The following is an 18,427-nucleotide window of genomic DNA, read 5'->3' as shown; positions in this document are numbered from 1 at the left end:
AGTTCACCGTGTCGAGGAAGCCGGACAACCCGTCATGTGTGTCGTTTCCGGCCAGGAGGTAAGTCACTGGGACGCCCGTGGCAAGGCCGACGGTATACTGTATATCGAGATTCTGCTCCTTCGTTAGATTGGCTCCCTTCCGAGAACATCGATGCCCTTACCCCTTCAGATCCAGCGGTAACATTCTGCAGATTACTGCCTCCGTCAATCGTCTCTGTCGCGAAGGTCGTTGAAGGGTTTATATCTGGCCTGTACTTCTCCAGGAATATCTGAGCGCAGCAAGTTAGCATGGATCATGTTCCCTCGGCACTGATGACAACAGACCTTCAGATCGTTCGCGTTCGCGTATTGCTCTACATATCCGGCGACCACGATGCCGTTATCGGGGTTCGTCGCGGGAGTGGTCGGAATGCCATACAGGTACTGGAGGCATGCTACTGTGATATTCGGCTGGGTGTAAGGTCCACAAATAACGCTGACATTCGCATCACGGGCAACGATCGTGCTGTGAGGGCTTGCGGCCGCAACAAACGCGGGTGCAGTGTTGTTCACGATTTGCACCGGGAAGCTAGGCTCCATGCATGTCAGTGCGTGTGGACGTACTAAGATACTTTACTAACCTGATGATGGGATGAATGAGGTCCACATGCTCGGCCAGGTCCACAGGGATCGAGTATTGCAAAGCCCGGATTGTCTGCATGCCTGTAGCTTCGTGTCTGAAGATAGAGAAGTCCGCGTCCAGGAGCTCATTTGCTTTGCTGACAGGAATGTTGACCTCGACCCAGTCGCCCGAAGGTGATACGGGCGTTGCCGTGAGGTTGTTGTCCCCAAGCCATGCGTTAACAGCCTCGACGCTATCCTGCGTCGGCTTGACATAGGCTTCGACCTGGCACAGAGTTCAGGGTATACTCGAGAGCGAAACGAATGGGGACAAACATACCTCTTCTTTAGTTAGGTATTCGCCGTAGTTCGGACTTTCGGGATCACTGACGTCGTAGAGTGTGTCAAGCAGTCCGTCGATATTGCTCTGCACCAGTGCGACCCGAAGATTGAGTACCGTGTCCGGGGATGCAGAAGAAATGAGCGTATAACCACTCGGAGCCGCTGCACGAGCCTCGTGTAGCTGCAAGGTCCGGCGAGCCAAAGGGTTGCCCCACGCGACGCCCAAAGCCGAGGCTGCCACCACTGCCCAGAGGAAGCTTACCATACTTGACAATGTCGGCGCAGGAGAGTAGGCCCTGGACTGGAATCGAAGTATCTGGCCCAGGTAGGCTTTTGTACCTCCCGCCTGAGCTCGAGATCGACGATGGCTATGCGCGAACGCCTTGTGAGACCGTTATCGCTGTCTCAATTCGAGTTCTCCTGCACAACACCTGCTGTCTCGGCGATCACACACCGCCTTTACACACGCAACATAATGCATGCGGTCTCGAAGACGAAAGGCGCTCAGATCGTACGGCCTGCACGCGCCGCTGAGATCGTCGACGCGTCAGGGCCGCTGGATATGTTCTTCGTTTGGGCTCGTCAAACGCGGTCTGAAAAACGCACGGCGCAAATGTGCGCATTGTCTACGCAAGCACAGCAAAGCTGGTACATGATCAACACTGCTCAAACTTCACACCATCATGAGTTGAAAGCTCAGGTCGAGATATCAGTTTGATTCGAGGGTGACGTACGTCTTTCCTTCGGCTCAAGCCAGGCTTCAATCAATAGAACACGTAAAGCAGTGCACAACAAGAAAGATACTATATATGCGCAAGAGTGATGGGTACGCTGGTGGGTGTCGCGTCACGGTCTGCCAGTGCGGCCGGCGGTGTGGAGGAGGAGGAGGTCGTGGAGGAGGAGGAGGTCGGGAGCGCGGTATGTAGCGCCCAGCGTCTTGTGTGCACTGAGCGGAGCCGCCGAGTTACTGACTGCAAGTACTTATAGCTGGGTTTGAATTTGAATATCAAGACGAGTCGCATTGTGGCAAACCATACTCAAGCCATACTCTTATTAACATACTGTCCAGACTCTGCATCTACCTGTACCCTCCGAACAATCAATTAACGCAAGTGCCTCCAACGCCCACAGTAGATTGACTTCAGCCTCGGTATCAAGAGACTGACTATCGGAGGACGAGCTCATTTGCCAAGCATAAGATGTGGGGTTAATCTTCCTGTCAATTTCGCTTGTACGATGCCCGGTTGCGTCGAGGGACCTAGTGCACGCGTGGTCGGCGCCGGGACGGGTGATTTCGAGGGTGATCACCGGACGTTGAAGAGATGAAGTGGTGCGCCTGCGCATTGTTCCCCTTCTCCCGCTTCGACCACCACGTCCTCTTCGAGTCGCGGTGTGTGGTTATTTCGTCCGGATTTGCAGCAGTCGGTCACCATGGTAGCCGCCTGCACAGTCGCTCTCTTGCTCTCTACGCTCGTTCTCGGCAAATCCACCACACGTTCCTTGCAAGTTCATGAAAGACGCGATGAGGCACCGAATGGGTTCACTCTCAATGGTGCGGCAAATGCGGACCATACGCTGAGTCTACGCATCGGTTTGGCGCAGAATAATCTCGTAGGTTTGTATGACGCGCTGAACGATGTGAGCGATCCATCGAGTGACAAGTACGGCCAGCATCTGTCGAAAGAGGAGGTACGTGAGGCCTTTGATCGTCTACAAGCGCGAGTATCATAACCCGAACTTGTCGTGTACCAGGTTGAAGCTTTTGTTGCGCCGACGTCGGAGAGCACGGAAGCAGTCACGGCCTGGCTCAACGAGCATGGGCTGAACGCCACCGCAGTCTCACCAGCAGGAGACTGGCTTGCAGTCAACGTCTCCGTCGCGCAGGCTAACTCGCTCCTGCTTGCCGACTACTCGCTGTTCACGCACGACAGCACCGGCGCAGACACCATCCGCACGCTCCAATACTCTCTCCCTACGGACTTGCAGGCCCATATCGGCTGCGTTCACCCGACGACCACGTGCGTGTCCCGCTCCTCCAGCCTGACACCTGCTAGATCAACGCATTGACCCACAGGTTTCCTTCGATTATCAACCACTCACCCATTTTGGAGTCCTGGACGAGACGCGAGGACACTGGCGAAGTAGAAGCTCGCGCAGTCACGCCATGCGGCTCTGGCAATCCAAACATGATACCAGAGTGCCTGCAGGCGATGTATGGCATCCCCACCACGCCGGCCACCCAGTCCTCGAACCAGATCGCGGTGACAGGCTACGATGGGATCTATGCCGAAGAAGCGGATCTCCAGGTGTGCTGCGATGTCTTCGGCACACCGATCAGGCTGATGCGACCCTACAGAGCTTCCTGACGACGTACCGACCCGATGTTAGCAACTCCACGACTTATACGGTGATCAGCGTCAACAATGGTACAGATCCGCAATGGAGAGAGAACGCGGGAACCGAGGCGGTCAGTACTTCGACTGCTCTGAATGCGAGTGCTCAGCTGAAGACATATTGGTGTAGAATCTTGACGTGGAATACGCCGTCGGCCTTGCCACCAACGTGCCCGCTTTCTTCATGACCGTCGGCGGGTCATTTGACGACGCGTTGCTCGATGCCGCAAATTACCTCTTGTCCATGGACAACCCGCCTCAAGTCGTGTCCACCAGCTACGGTGACAACGAGAATGTCCTCTCTGAGAACCTCGCGAAGTAGGTCGGCTCCTGACGGTTGTCGGATCCTTGCTCAGCAGCCTCACAGTTCCATCTGCAACGCCTACGCTCAACTGGGTGCCCGAGGCGTCTCCATCCTCTATGCTTCGGGCGACGGAGGCGTCTCTGGCAACCAGGCTTCCGACAACTGCACGGAATTCGTACCCGTCTTCCCTGCCAGCTGCCCCTAGTACGTTTGCGTCCCATCCTTTTCTTCTCGCTAGTCTAATTCCCCGCAGCGTGACCACCATCGGCGCAACCACCTCCCAGCCCACCGAAGTAGCCGCAAGCTTCTCCGGCGGCGGCTTCTCCAACTACTTCGGCCAGCCCGCCTACCAATCTGACGCGGTCGCCTCCTACCTCTCCGCGCTCGGCTCGAACTCGAGCGGGCTCTTCAACGCCTCCGGGCGCGCGTACCCGGACGTTTCCGCTTACGGCACGCGGTACGACATCAAGTCCGGCTCGGCGACGCTCATCGTGAGCGGGACGAGCTGCTCGACGCCGACGTTCGCGGCGATCATCGCGCTCCTGAATGATCAGCTGCTGGGCGCGGGCAAGAGCGTGCTTGGCTTCCTGAACCCGTGGCTGTATAGCACCGCGTCAGGGATGGGCGCACTGAATGATATCGTGGATGGGAACAACCTTGCGTGCAGTGGGGGCACGACCGGGTTCTACGCTGCCCAGGGATGGGATCCTGTGAGTGACGAGTTACTTACTGCGGATAGACGGAACCTGACGGCGGATTGACTTTCAGGTTACTGGGCTCGGCACGCCGAACTTCACTTTGCTTGCGTCGGCCGCAGGCCTATGAACTGCTGAACACTGAACACTTGAACCTTTCTCATGAACCTTGCATTCAATCGGACTTCTTCCACGCATTATTGTATGCTCTGTGAGACTCCTTGCTTTTACTAATTGTTGCAGACATTACTTTTGAACCCTCTGTGATGAACTTCTGTCGCTGGCATGTACTCTGTCGCTGTCATTACTTTGTACAGTACGATATATCTGGGTCTAGTATGGTCTAGTGTGCAATCTAGTGCATTCGGTATGGCCTGCGTTGCGATTCAGGTAGTCACTTGCAAGGTTCTGGCACTAGAAGCCAGCTGCCCTCAGCTGCCACACAGATGATATCCGTGGTAAGTACCTCGAATGAGCAGGAACTTCCGAGTTCCCGCCCTGTGAGCTCACCAATGTTGTTTTCTTCCGGGTCACCAACTCACCGTCGACTGTCTGATAGCGATCCGTGGGCCAAGATGCATCGTGACTCCGTGTCAGTCTCTTGAACAATCTTTATAAGCTTCCGGCCCGCCATTCCTGGACCTGACCTGAGACCGTCTACTTATAATGAATCCCGCTCGAGTGTTCCCAGCTCGCACCGTGTTCAACGCTCTCACCCGCAGGCCCCCATCCCAATTCGCAGCGATGTCCACGACCTCAGGCCCGACGCTGTACAAGTTCGCCGTGTGGGCGCCCGACCTGACCGACCCTGAGGCGTTCAGCCGCCGCATGGCCGTGCGCGAGTCGCACCTCGTGAACGCGAAGTCGCTGTATGCGAATGGAGTTCTCAGTGCGTGCCGTGTGGCCGTCCGCGACGATGTGGAGCTCAATGTAGATGGTGGCCGGTTGTAGAGTTCGGTGGTGGGCTGCTGACGCCCGAGTCGATCGCGTCTCCGACCGCGGAGAAGAAGCTCGTGGGCTCTATGATGGTCTTCGAGGCGGACAGCATCGAGACTGTGCGGAAGGTGGTCGAGTCGGATCTCTACTACCAGACCGGGGTGGTACGTCCCACCCGCTCGCACTCGTCGCCTTGTGATGCCGTGCTGACCCAGACGGTGCAGTGGGACAAGGAGAAGCTGCAGATCTACCCTTGGCTGCAGGCCAATCTCTGAAGACAATTAATGGAGAAGCCACACGATCTGTACCATATTCGACTCTATCCCGCAATGAGCGATGTTTCGACCATAAGATCGCTGCATTCTTGCCCAGCCGGGTGTCTTCCATGTAATGCGGCGAGGCATGCAGCCTAAATTACCCCTGTCTATGTACTCCGCTCAACACCAGCAAGACGAAGATTCGTTGTTGTGGGTTAGGCATCGTGTGCACGATGACCCTCCTCCGACTGGAGGGGCCGCCGGGGGATCATTCGGTCACCGGTCACTGGTCACCTCACAACAGCTGAACAGCGCTGAGAGCAAGCAACACGACGACCCCCGTATCGCGACTGCGCATAAGAGAATGAAGTAGCACGTACAGATCAGAAATCCACAAATACAGAATAGATAAACCAGCGCAATCTAGTGTGCCACGCGCAACGTACAAATGTCCCCGCATACTGCTGTCCCGCTCTATACTTTTCTTCCATGCCCGACGGACATCATGACTTGGCACCGCTTGAGTCCGGCTCGCTCTCCTTCCCCTTCCCCTTCTCCTTTTCCGCGACCACCGCGCCGCTCGCTGCGCTCGCAGTCGGGCCCTCGTCTGAGTACAGCCCGTTCTCCTCGATGTACTCCACGACAGGTGCGGGAAGGAGGTAGCGCACGGAGAGGCCACGGCGCAGGAAGAGACGGACCTTCGTCGACGAGACATCGTTCTGGATGAGCTGGTGGATGAGGTGGATATTGTGCCGCCAGCGTGAGAGCGAGTCGATCGCCTGGTCCATGTCCGCGCCCGCGCGCTCGATGATCATCACGCCGTACCGGCCCAGGATGTGGTCCAAATCAGGCTCGGACCACACGCCCGGCTCACTCATCGTCGCGATGAGGTCGGAGCCGGCGAGGAGCATGATCCGCGCGGGTTTCATCGTCCCGTCCGGTGATGCGATCCCGCCGAGGACGGTGTTGATCTCGAAGTCGAAGTGGTCGAGCACGACAGCGGTTCGTTGGTAGGTTTGGAGGGCCTCCCATGGGTCAACCGTGAGCCATGTTGATGTTTGCTCGGCGGCGATGTTGCACATGTGAACACTAGCGGAGGCAATCGTCAGTGTCTGTTCACACGACGCACAGTAAATGTCTAGTGGACGACTAAACGGAATAGAATTTCAACACGTGCACGGCGGCCGCAGAAACATACCATGTCAGAGCGAATAGATACGCTCGCTGAAAGCATACGCAACGTGAATGCGAACACGATGCAGATAGCGCAAGCCTCGTTCTCTTGCATGCAATCCGCAGCAGCCCGCGATAGCCTGACACAGGATGGCCAACGGTCACGCGAGGTGTCTGGTGAGCGCGCAGGAAGTGACGAATGCAAGAACCCTCGCAGTCTCACAGCTGCCGAGCCATTCGGGGATGATTGATTATACGCAGATGGATGGCCTGACCCGCCCATAGGCTCAGGTAATCTGGGTGCTCCCTAAGCAGGTCGGAGGTCCGTGCGGGGAGGATTGTTCGCACCATAGCACGGCGCTCTGTGGCTTGGTGGCGTACATGCGACTGAGCGTGTCTGAGGCCTGTACCCCAAGTCACCGGTTACGGGCATGGCGGTGAAAGTCAATGGCACAGTCCGCGGCATCGGACATGACTACGCCAAACCCATTCGTCCCCCCTGTGCACCCATACTGAGGCCCGACTCGTCGTGCCATCCAATGCAACGAAGCAGCTCGAGATCAGGTGCACAGACTCACCGATGGCGTGCGCTGAGCAGACCGGGCTTCTTGTACTGGTCACTGACGGGACTGAGGTAGCCGGCGACGATCTCGTAGTCTGTGTTCTGGCGGACGTAGTCGACGGCCATCTCGAACATGCGCAAGTGGAGGTAGGTGATGGGGCTGAAGGAGCCGCATGCTACGAGCACGAGAGGCTGCTTGTCTGGATTGCGGAGCCGCCGCAGGCGGTGGGTAGGAAACTGGTAATTCGTGGACGGATAGGTGAAGGGAGAAGATTGTTCGCTGGCCATGGCGGCTTGCAGCAGGCTAGCTGTGGTTGCGCGAGGGAGTCAGATAATGTTATGGCGGGTTATGGCGAATGGAGAAGATAATATAGCGGCTGACCGGATCCTGGAGCGCTTCCCACGCTGCGCTCTGTATGTCAGGGCACACGGGTCCGGACATCCTGATTCGACGCCATCTCGTCGCCGTGCAACGCGCCGTGTAGCGCGCCATGCGCCGCGTTCGCTGCCCAGTGATGGTGGTTGGGAAGAGAAAGAAGTCGTCGCGCGAGCCTCACCCTGACAGCGAGGTGATCGTCGATTCGACGTCGAAGTCGCTCTCGCGTAATACGCTCTAAATGGCATTTCGGTAGAAAATAACCAAGTGACAATCCGTGAGAAATGTGCCCCCGCACAGATCTACAGCTGCAGCAGCTCCGTCGGGTACCCTGGCTCGCGAAGCTTTCGCAGGCACACCCCGAAGAACGAGGATGGAACTCGTCAGCAAGGACGTAGATGACGCAGTTGATCATCTCTGTATCGATCCGGCTCCCGAGAACTCCGGGTGAGATTGGAAGTCGCGGCTACATTTTGCATTTGTACCGCAGTTTCTATTCTCATCATTCTCCGTCTGTGTTCGGCGAGCGGCAGGTGCAGCAAAGGGTTGGGTTTGACGAGGAGCGGGTGGTGGTATTATTGTTAACGGAAATGCGCCACCGCCAACTCTTTCGCAAACGGCCATAATACGTAGTCTACATTATGCACCGCGTTCAATTGAAACTCCTGTCACGAACCTCCGTACCTAGTATTTGACTGGAGAGCCATATCGGCTGTGACTGGAAGAAGGCTGTAGTAAGTTACATTCTGAAGAGCCTACTTGTCACAGAATCTCAAAGTTTCTCATGAACTAGCCGCATGGTATGACGCAATGCAACATCTAAAGCAATTAGGAATACATGACTGACGAGGTCCCTGGAACAGTCTACCGTTTGATTAGTTCTTCTTCCAAACCTCCCTACCCTTGACCCAGGTACTCTGCACATTGCCCTTCCGGTCGAGCACGACCAAATCAGCGTCTGCGCCCGGGCGTAGGGTGCCCTTCTTATTCTCAATCCCCAGGCACCTGCGATCCGGCACGTCAGTGAATCCCACGACACACAAATGCAAAGCAAGAAGGCACATGAAACCCACCTCGCCGGGTTGAACGTCGCGCACTTGATCGCCTCGCCGAGCGAGCATCCCGTGAACCGCGAGAAGTTGCGCACGCACTTGTCCAGAGTGACCACGCTAAGCTCGCGGTGAAAATCGGGCAGGGTGGTGAATGAACACGCGGCACGTACCTCCCTGCGAGGGTGTCCGTGCCCTCGAGGTAGAGCTTGTCGCCCTCCTTCACGAAGCGCTTCCCGTCGCGCCACTCGTGCACACCGTCATGCAGATGCGGGTCCAAGATTTTCATCGCTGTCTACGCGTCAGGGTCCTTCTGTTTCGAACACACAAGGATCGCCGGGGAACGCTCACCATCTGTAATTAGAATACAGCCCTCCGGGTAAGAAGAATACGCCAACTGACAAAGGAAGTCAAATCAGCGCAACACAACAAGCCGAATGAGCGCACGCACTCTGACAGAGTTCGGGTGCGAGTGGATCCCGTCCACGATCAGCTCATAGAATGGACGCTCGAACGACTCGTCGACCTTGCCCTTCCGCAGGTTCAAGTCGCCCGTGTTCGCGAGAGCGCGCAGGATCGGGGTCTGTGGCGGCGTCTGCTGGTCATCGAACGCCTCCGATGTCGCCTTCGGAGCAGCCGCCGGGGAGCCCGGAGCCTCAATCTGCAGCTGCGCGAGCCGCTTGCTCAACGACACCTGCCGGGCGTGCGAGGATCCCGATGCAGGTGAGGCCGGGGAAGCAGGAGACGCGGGGGTAGAAACGGGCGGATAGAGCGAGGGCGACGCTCCGAGGAGACCGATGATGGATGGGTCGCGGTGGTGCAGCTGCGGCATCGCGTTGAATAGATGGGTGATGAGACGCGCACCATGGTACACGGCGTGCGTCGCAATGTCTGTCGTCGCGATACTGTCCCCCACATAAGCACTGCGCCAATGATACGGCAGTAGCTCTTACCTGTGCCCAATGGAGAAGACGACGCCGCGCTTGATCAGCTCCGGAATAGAAGACATGACGCCTTCGATCTCCGGTGCTGCGGTGACAATACGCACGCCGACATCGCTCCCCTCGGCCATGAGCCAGTCCTCTTCGTCTACGAGGTTCTGGGCACCGTACAGCTCCTCGAATGAGGCGAAGCTTTCGCGCGCGGGCACCAGGAATTGCGGGGCGTGCGCACCGCGCTTCGCCATTTGTATGAAGGGACCCTCGGCATGCCATCCGAGAAGTGTGGCCGTAGTAGGGGATGCAAAGGGGCGCAGGAGGTGGAGCAGTTTGGGGTAGAGGGACTTTTCTTGGGTCTAGGGTGGATCATCAATCTGCATCTCAGGTTTGAGGATCGAACGCACGATGATAGTGGGGACAAGACTATAATGAAGGTCAATCGAACAGTGTAATGATTGAATGGAAGGAGCTCACGATGTTACGCCGGTCTCGATGATCTTCTCAGCGACATGGCGCATTCCGTTCCTATACACTTCATCGTCTCCGTCATATACGGAGAAGTCGAAGCCGTAGGCTCCATTGATCTGTATGTCCATGAACCCGGGGCTGTTTACGGCATCAGTCGCCTATCTGTACACGACGGGTCGCGGATCTTACTTACCTGAGGATGTTGCCTCCAAGGTCGATCACTCTATCGGGACGCTCCCTCCTCATGAAGAAGGTTTTCTACGTCTATACTCAGCACAGTCACTTCGAATTCGACACGCCGGACATACCTGCGAATCTAAGACAACTCCCCGACGCTCATCGATCCATAGATCGCGCTCAATGAGGCTCCCATCCTCTGAAGGCAACAAACAGTTGGTAAAGCAGACCAGACCGTTGGGGGACGACATGGTGGTGAAGATGTTGAAAAGGATGGCTGTGCTGGATGGCCGAGGTGGTGCTTTATGGACTCAGGCCCCGAGTTCGACATGCTCCGACGCCGAGGAGCATATGGGCGAGACCTTTATCGGGCATGGAAACACACGGTTGGCCAATTACCATGAAGAACGTTGCTGCGAAATCAGGTTGAACTACCACATGCTCTGTGTGGCTTCCTGTATATGAGATGTATATGAAAAAGGATTCCTGTCATTCGGCTGCTGGCTGAGAAGAACACATCTGCTGCATTACAGAGAGATGGATGTAGTGGTCAAGGTACAAGCAGTGCAATGCGCCACTGGAGAGAGAGAGTTTAGCCGGATATCGCCGGAAAGGACTGAGATTGGTAATCTACGATCGGGGCTTCGGTCATTGCTCTGTGGCGCCGCTCAGCACCAGTCAGCACCGTGCTCACTCGTACCTCCACCATGTCCTCGCTGCACACCATCACCAGAGTGTCCAAGAGTTCGTTAAGGCGACATGCAGTCTCCTTTTCTTCAAGCACATCTACTTGCGGCTTACGCTGTCTTCATCGCTGGGCGACGAGTGAGCTGCGGACCGGGGTGGTACTAGACCAGCATGCAGCTAGACCTCTGCGTCATTCGAACTCCAGACGTGCCTTCAGCACCACGGCTTCGACAAGAGCTGCTCTCGCGCAGCACCCTCCGACGAAGCAGTCAGTGCTTGTGGCATACCCGTCGCCAAGTTCCGTGGAGGAGACTGACGAGGATGCGGATGACCCGGACGTGGACTTCGTACCGCCAGAGGAGGCGAAGCTGGAGATTACTGACAGGGCTGCAGAGGTAAGTGATCTTTCTGGCATTGAGACATGGACGGACGGGCTTTGCTGTGAACTGTGTGGGACGTAGCCAGGGGAGCGGTGCCCCGATTACCACCTCGTCGTCATACCTGGCTCGCTCGTGCTGCCTAGCCTTTCACGTCGATACACCTGGCACAAAGCTAGCTACTGGGCCCATACATTGACGGCCACAGATGCTGTCAGACTCAGGAACCGCGGCTGCTGTATAGCTGGGCAGCCCGAAGTCTCCGTGACTCCAACTCGCTCGAAGTTGAATGTGATTTGCGTTGAGGTGAGATATGGGTTGGTGTGAACGTCGCAGCTTCTGACATTGGCATTGTTCGTCCGTCATGATACTTACATCCGCTGACAAACAAATCGGCAGCAACTCCGATCACTCGCAAATCGAGAGCATAACCCGAACGCGGCGTTGCGAATAGCGGTAGAGAGCGGCGGCTGTCACGGGTACCAGTACAAGCTAGAGCTCGCGAAGAAGCGACAAGAAGACGACTAGTGCGTATGCCCCCACGAACTCTGCACTCCAGTTGCTCACGCAGCATCCCTTAGCCACTTCTCCCACCCGACTGTGAAGCCTTCCAACATCTACGTCGACGCCGTGTCCATGGCGTTGTTGAAGGGCTCTGCCATCGACTTCGCTACTGAACTCATTGGTAGCAGCTTCCGAGTAATAGAAAATCCGCAGGTGCGCCCGTCTGTGTTACGTTCAGTGATAGAGTGAGTGATGTAGTAAATCATGTAGGCGAAAGGAGGCAGCTGTGGCTGTGGTGTCAGCTGGGAGCTCAAGATTTAGTTTGCACAGAGTCACATTGAGGCGATGCCTGTATGGTATATAATAAAGTTGTAGTGCGTCATCCCCTTCTCGCTACCCTTTGGTTTGTCGCGGCATCAGCCTGCCACACGATGTGAAGCATCCAGCGGGATTCGGCCAATCAGTCGTGAGCCGTGTCTCAATTGCGCATCACACGCTGTTGATGCCTGTGTTGACCAAATATGGTCCCACAAGCGCATCTGCATTGTCTCTGAGGTTGCAGGTGTGAAAGTCATAGCGCAATTACTCTGACAGACCCTAGTAGGGTTATCGACGGCCGTTTACATGGTTCACTGTTTGGAGCTTCCCCGCTCCTCGACAGCGTATGAATGAACTCATTGGCTTGCCGCTGCGAGGCCTCAGGCCTCAGGACTCGGTAGGCCACTACAACGCCACCGTACCGCGCTCCTTGAAGCTTGTCTGAGGCGTGCATGGTCATAGCGTCTTCGTGCGTTGATAGTACGGCAACGAGAATGATATGAACCTTGCCATATTCAACGTGTAGCTCCAACGAACGACTGGGCTCTGTGCTACTAAGCCTCGTGCCCGTGCTTCCGAACCACTCGATGCCGTCCGGAAGACAGTCGTGAGAGGTGAACCTTCATCTCCTTCACACACCAGGCAGACATGCTGCTCTCTCGAGCCATATCGCGGCGCGATGCTCAGGGCTGTGAACGATACGTGCGGATGGGGTATGGGGCTGTCACTCGGAAAGCAAATAGAAGCCATAGAACCTCTGCACAGGACACCATGTGAGGGACCAGGTGTTCAGGAAGACGCGGACGCTGTCCGCTGTTGACCTGCCCTCAACCCGTTCTCGAGCTATATAAACGGTCGCGCATCGCCTCGGTTTCTCCACCAACATGCATCCACTTTCCTAGGCCCCAGGCAGTTGTGAGTACCCTGACGGCGGCGAACCTGGCACAACCCACTTACATTTCTTCCCACAGCTGAGTGCGTTGCGGTCCTGGTGGCCGACCGTGGTTGCCCCTTCGCGAAATTCGGGGTGGCTACTCGCTGCGACGCTGAAGAGGTCTACTCGGGTCGGCAACGATCTTGGTAGAGCCTTGCTCAGAGAAGCACGATGTGAGTCCCTTCCTTCTATGCTCTGTAGCCGAGCTCTAACGATGCGGATGTTTGGCAGTCCATGGCGGATAACGTTGTCACCTACTTCGTAGGGTATATGTGTCAATTATGGCGTTGTGTGGGACTGCTTTGTGTGACGTGAGGATCCATCCCGCATAGAAGTAAGATAAGGCTGCTTGGTTGGTATTCAAGACCTCGATTGTGCCGCGTGCGTCAGATACTGCGGATGAAGCGAATGTGCATGGTATTGAACGGTACAGTTACGTATATCGCCGCGTAACAGAGATATGCACGCGTATACATTATCCGATATTTAAAGCCACTCATATATCACCGTGGGCTATGCCATAATAATCACTCAGGCCTCGGGCCGCAAGGTAGTCAGATTGTCGATATTTAAAAACCAAGTATGCTTGAATTCCGTCATTAGCTCAAGTGACTGATGTAAACATGAGATGATCCATCCATAACACATCGTAGCCAATCACTCCGCCTTCGGGACCTTCGCGAGCGCAGACGTTGCGCTCGCAGGCAGGATCTTCTTGCTCACCGCCTCCTTAATCACGTCCTCGATCCACGTCTGGCAGTTCTTGTCAATGTCGGCGATCTCGTACTTCGGCGTGCGGGTGCTCGCCGCGATGGTGTTAAGATGGGCGACGTGTGCGGCGTCGATGTCAGCGATGTGCCAGGTCTTGATGTGGCCCTTCGACTTGGCCGCGTCAAAGGCCTTGGGGCCGCGGTGCTCCATGCCGATGTGCTTCTTGTCGGACCAGATCACGTCGTGCCAGACGGTGCCCGCTGCGCGCTCGGCACCGATGAGGAGCTTCCAGTGGTACAGACCGTCATCACCTGTGCAGGAACATATATAAGTATCAGTCAACATGCGGATTGACGAGTGAATAACTCGCGCATACCTGGCGTCTGTTGAATCACCGATACTGGGTGCATATCTGCGTAGTCTCAGTAAACTGCTGATCTAATGAATCCAAATGATCCTGCTTACGTCCGTTACGTGCAAGGAGCAAGTGCGCCAACTCCCGGGCAAGGACTCGGGCGTCCTCGCGTTTCTGCATTTGAACGTCCTCGTAGTCGAAACGAGCATAGAGCTCATCGTCGTAGGAGCGCACGTAGAAATCGTCGCGAGCGAGCAGACCATCCTCCAGGTCGGGGGCCCTTGCTACTACGACGTCGGTCCACCCACGAGCTACCGGGGGTTGACCATACCCAGTCAGAGCACGCTCTTGAGCAGATGACCTAAAAGAATACATAAGTATACCAATAACCTGTGATTAGATTGCGTGAATGGTGCATACCGCCAGGTAGGAAGGGCCAGTGCTGGGACCGCGGCAACAGCGGCGAGGACAAACGAAAAGGCGGACGCGAAACGCATTGTCGGAAGCTAAGTGGGAGCGAGAGTGGCTAGGTCGTAAAGTGAGACGTGAATGAAGGATCGACTCGCAGTGAAAAACAAGTCAGGCTGCCAGTGGTCGAAGGACATCCATGAGTACACTGTCGTCAGCGGAACAGATTTGCGCAAAGGCGGCTCACCGACCGGCACCTATACTCGGGGTGAGCTCAGAAAGAGAAGAGAAGAGCTGGCGATCCATGCCAATCATTCCCTCTTATATACCCGCGGCCGGGGTGTCCGAGTCCCTGAGGCTGTGAGACAGGGGTGGGTTAATGATCTTCAACCTCCTCCTCCTCCTCCTCAATCTCGTCGACCCGGCCAAAATCATCGAATGGCGCTGCCATTAGACCGTACCCGCTAGCACCTAGGCCACGGAATATTTGAAGTTGAGGAGGCTCTGAGACTCTGCACCACACGTACGCCTCAATAGCAGGCATCTTAGGGCCGAATCTGCAGTAGTTGGAGCAAAAGTCTTGGCGAAATTGGCTCCACTTTGCGATCATTTCTGTGCAGCGACCTAAGTCCTGGCGAATACGGTCTAATACTTAAATAGGTTGCATCAAACACGACCGTGACCTTCCCTTCATCGCATGGAGTCGTATTCGGAAGATGCGGCGGAATTACGAGATTCCAGATCGCAAGTCAATGTCGTCTTGGAAAGAGAACGCCCTTGAAAAGTGATCAACGGTTGACATGATACCACAAAGGTTGAAAGGTACTCCCCGCGTTGGAACTTAACTGACAACAAATCGGCATGCGTATGAGACTGGGTCGTTCAAGTCCAGCCCATTTTGACTTTCGAGGCAGCTCAATAGTTCACTCACAAATGTTGGATAGTGGATCATCATACAAGTCGCGCACATTCCTGTCAGACGTTCACTGCCTTCGAACGGAGGAAGCGTACTACCTAGATCGTGGCCCGATACAGTTTAGTCCGGAATTTTCCGAAAAGCTACTTCAAGTAAGTATTGGCGCCCGAGGGTCGCCCTCCTGCCAGCCCGCTGTCCATGTCAGCACCGAGGTCATTATGTTACTGCTCAACTTCCTAGGCTGCTGGCCGAACCAACTCCCAGTATGTATGACACATATATGCGGCATCCAGGGACTACGCGAACCCGTGGAAGTCAGCAAGGCTGTCTTGTGAAGCTCTGTGAAACAGCCAGGCCTCTGCATCGAGAATCCCTTGACGTGAAAACCACTGTTTCCTGCCCAAGTTTCACATCTAGAGCAGTGGATTCCTCCGCCATTTGCGAGACGATTGCATCGCGATGAAGACATGTCAGTGGTTTGATGGGACGTCAGCGACATAAACTTTGGAGAAGACACAGATATTGGATGTCGTGAGTGCTTCAGAGCCCTTACGGGTTTTATGCCTGATAGTTTCGTCCTAGCTTGTGGTGGAAAGCACAGGGCAGTATTGTTATCCTGCATGAGACCAGTTTCACACGTACTTGCAAGGTGAGTGGCTCGTGAATCGTCACTGAGACGTGAAGTAGGTGAGTATCGAATGTCGTGTGTCCTTCCTTATTCACGTCGAACCGCGCCCGGCTTGAGGGGACTACAGTGAAACAAATTGCAATCCTGAGTATTACCGGTAAGTACATGGGCACAAACTGACCTCGATGTTCAAGATAACTATTCTGGTTGAGCAGAGTTATGTTGTAGTCGCCCTGCCAGCATTTCCGGCTCGTATACTTGCCACCAATCGCCGCCACAAGAGGCACCGGTGAGTGCGCAGTCGATCGGAAGAACGAACAATTTCGAGGTGCGACTTCCGAATCGGCGGTTCCGGTAGGCCACGACGAACATGGTGAGTATGGATGAGCCTCATATTTTATAGTATGTGCTCCCGTTATATGTGCCAGAGCTTACCTCGCTCCAAACATGGGTGGACGGCGATGTTAAGTTCGAGCATATCCGGTATGCCGCATGTTTCATTTAGTGCAAGCAGCGCTCTTCAGCTAGAAAGCTCACTTTAGTAGACTGTAGTTCGATATGCGCAGGCGAGACGGTGCTCCCCCTCCGGGCATAAAGAACAATCCCGAGACTGCACCAGCTACATAGTTCATCTTAGCATCAGCACACTTGCCCATCCCTGCCTGCGCAGGAGAACTTGCTCGCCCGACCGGCTGCGGTTCGACGACAGCCGGTCATACTGCAGCCGCAAGCCCGACGGCCGGCCCCTCCCTTCCACCCGCTAATACTGTGTCCTTCTCTCCGATCGCGCGCGCGATGTCAATGTCCAGTGGCCATCGGGGTCTCCGAAGCCGGGGCGTTAGAGCGCTCCGGACCGGGCGAATAGAAGAGGTCGGTATAGGGCTTAGAGCGGAAGCGCGCACGGAAGAGCCACAGTTAGCAGAGGTATCATCCATAGGTAAGTTAAGTTGTGTACAGCGGTCATGAGCCCAGCTTAGCTGGAAGGGCTCTTTACTCGGGATTGACTTCTGATCCTGGTAGGGGAGGGATAGTCACGATGATCATACCAAGCTGTTCAGCCTTGGGAGTGGCTAGCCGCAACATGGCCTCCCGCGCACTTCGCTAGGAAGCAATTTGACCATGACGCCTTTTTGCAAGTGGTCCAAGCTTATAGACGATCACGAGAAACACTAACCAACCACGGTATACTTAAAGGCCCAACGCCAGCGCCAATCCACGAATCGCAGAGACACGGCTTACTGGTGGACGATTCAACGCACGCGGACGAGAGCATGAGAATGAATGGTGAGTTCGACCGATCTCATGACCTATACTAAACACCGCTGTACGTACAGGGCGCGGGTGGGAGAAGTCGTTCGTGCGCACTCCTGCATACTACGCCGCACATCGATCGAGCACGAGCCCGGCTCTAGTGAGGCGCCCTGTAAGTCGTACGTACAGAGATCGCGCCATACGGTGCGGTCATCCGGACGCGGGCTGGGATCGAGAGCCTGCGTAACCAGGAAAGGTACACGGGCTCGTACGGGATGGGGGTGTGGGGAAAGAAGGAGGCGAAGAGCTGGGCGATCATCTGTAAAGGCAATCTTGATGTCTAAAGTGGGTCTCCACTCCGAACTTTGCCCATTCGCTGCCTGCTATGAGCTCACAGGACACGGGATAATCCCTCGCAGAGGGCGAGCCAAAAATTTTGACTCTCACCGAACGTCGCCCTGGATGATAGTTAGATGGTAGTGTGGCGCTCATACTCAGATCCAGAGTGTCAATGTCTTCAGCTTGCGATGTGTCTAAGTCTTGGCAGTTCGACAGGGGCAACTCGAGGACCTGAGAGGTAAGGAGGAGCATTCCGAGTACGGCGTTGTATGTGCTCGGACAGCCGGGACAGACAAGCTGTAATATGAGATGACGCGACCACTTCCGATCCGGGGTGAGCGGGCTGATATGATGTTTTATCTACACAAACGCCCGGACCGCCCTGAGGATAATACGGCCAGATGGTTCAGTCGCGTCCGATGGCGCTGCCAAAATACGGGAGCCCCATGATGGCGTGAACATAGGAGGTGATCCTGGCAGGCACGGGCAATTGAGCACGATCGCGAGCGTCTTCGTGGGTCGCGGGTCCTCCCCGGAGCCCTCCACTGAGCATCAGAGTTATAACGACAAGATGTTGATGAGCGCCGCAACGTCTGAGAACCTGCGCAAGTTCTCCCCGTTGCAGTTAGAGGGGGACCGGAGTGCGTGCCTGTGCGTGCGCATGCGAGGCGGCGCCGCGGCGTTTGAGAGACGCGTGCGCTGAGTGCGCCGCGTCGCGAACAGACCTCG

General features: G+C 55.7%; 7 protein-coding genes across 7 annotated transcripts; 4 read left to right on the top strand and 3 right to left on the bottom strand.

Moving 5' to 3' along the window:
- Positions 1-2,373: 2,373 nt before the first annotated feature.
- On the top strand, positions 2,374-4,464 carry B0H18DRAFT_888079 (family S53 protease; the record flags this gene model as incomplete). The annotated part of the gene is made up of 8 exons (XM_048041214.1): positions 2,374-2,631; positions 2,695-2,960; positions 3,017-3,248; positions 3,299-3,409; positions 3,466-3,653; positions 3,703-3,843; positions 3,893-4,349; positions 4,408-4,464. 8 exons carry the CDS (start codon positions 2,374-2,376, stop codon positions 4,462-4,464), a joined length of 1,710 nt encoding a protein of 569 aa, XP_047886042.1.
- Positions 4,465-5,078: 614 nt separating this feature from the next.
- On the top strand, positions 5,079-5,545 carry B0H18DRAFT_888089 (uncharacterized protein; the record flags this gene model as incomplete). The annotated part of the gene is made up of 3 exons (XM_048041215.1): positions 5,079-5,223; positions 5,286-5,434; positions 5,495-5,545. 3 exons carry the CDS (start codon positions 5,079-5,081, stop codon positions 5,543-5,545), a joined length of 345 nt encoding a protein of 114 aa, XP_047886041.1.
- Positions 5,546-6,030: 485 nt separating this feature from the next.
- B0H18DRAFT_888069 (Nucleotidylyl transferase) lies at positions 6,031-7,550 on the bottom strand (the record flags this gene model as incomplete). Its single annotated transcript, XM_048041213.1, has 2 exons — positions 6,031-6,616; positions 7,279-7,550. 2 exons carry the CDS (start codon positions 7,548-7,550, stop codon positions 6,031-6,033), a joined length of 858 nt encoding a protein of 285 aa, XP_047886040.1.
- Positions 7,551-8,167: 617 nt separating this feature from the next.
- B0H18DRAFT_1048220 (uncharacterized protein) lies at positions 8,168-10,842 on the bottom strand. Its single transcript, XM_048030875.1, has 10 exons — positions 10,402-10,842; positions 10,287-10,351; positions 10,100-10,231; positions 10,030-10,048; positions 9,641-9,981; positions 9,139-9,592; positions 9,039-9,084; positions 8,861-8,978; positions 8,712-8,807; positions 8,168-8,643 (listed from the first exon to the last, which is right to left on the bottom strand). Exons 1-10 carry the CDS (start codon positions 10,519-10,521, stop codon positions 8,514-8,516), a joined length of 1,521 nt encoding a protein of 506 aa, XP_047886039.1. The 5' UTR covers positions 10,522-10,842; the 3' UTR covers positions 8,168-8,513.
- A 103-nt stretch (positions 10,843-10,945) lies between these two features.
- On the top strand, positions 10,946-12,240 carry B0H18DRAFT_1048215 (uncharacterized protein). Its single transcript, XM_048030874.1, has 4 exons — positions 10,946-11,352; positions 11,734-11,861; positions 11,916-12,051; positions 12,109-12,240. Exons 1-4 carry the CDS (start codon positions 10,978-10,980, stop codon positions 12,157-12,159), a joined length of 690 nt encoding a protein of 229 aa, XP_047886038.1. The 5' UTR covers positions 10,946-10,977; the 3' UTR covers positions 12,160-12,240.
- Positions 12,241-13,747: 1,507 nt separating this feature from the next.
- Positions 13,748-14,653, bottom strand: B0H18DRAFT_960271 (uncharacterized protein; the record flags this gene model as incomplete). The annotated part of the gene is made up of 4 exons (XM_048042940.1): positions 13,748-14,112; positions 14,178-14,213; positions 14,267-14,517; positions 14,577-14,653. 4 exons carry the CDS (start codon positions 14,651-14,653, stop codon positions 13,748-13,750), a joined length of 729 nt encoding a protein of 242 aa, XP_047886037.1.
- A 2,649-nt stretch (positions 14,654-17,302) lies between these two features.
- B0H18DRAFT_165827 (uncharacterized protein) lies at positions 17,303-17,976 on the top strand. Its single transcript, XM_048036947.1, has 2 exons — positions 17,303-17,704; positions 17,757-17,976. The coding sequence occupies exons 1-2, from the start codon at positions 17,390-17,392 to the stop codon at positions 17,766-17,768; spliced, it is 327 nt and encodes a 108-aa protein (XP_047886036.1). The 5' UTR covers positions 17,303-17,389; the 3' UTR covers positions 17,769-17,976.
- The last annotated feature ends 451 nt before the right edge of the window (positions 17,977-18,427 follow it).

The sequence above is a fragment of the Fomitopsis serialis genome (assembly GCF_022376445.1).
Source record: "Fomitopsis serialis strain Sig1Antser10 chromosome Unknown B0H18scaffold_185, whole genome shotgun sequence".
Classification (NCBI taxonomy): domain Eukaryota; kingdom Fungi; phylum Basidiomycota; class Agaricomycetes; order Polyporales; family Fomitopsidaceae; genus Fomitopsis; species Fomitopsis serialis.
Note: the sequence above shows the minus strand (reverse complement) of the source record. Positions and strands in the feature narration are given on the sequence as shown.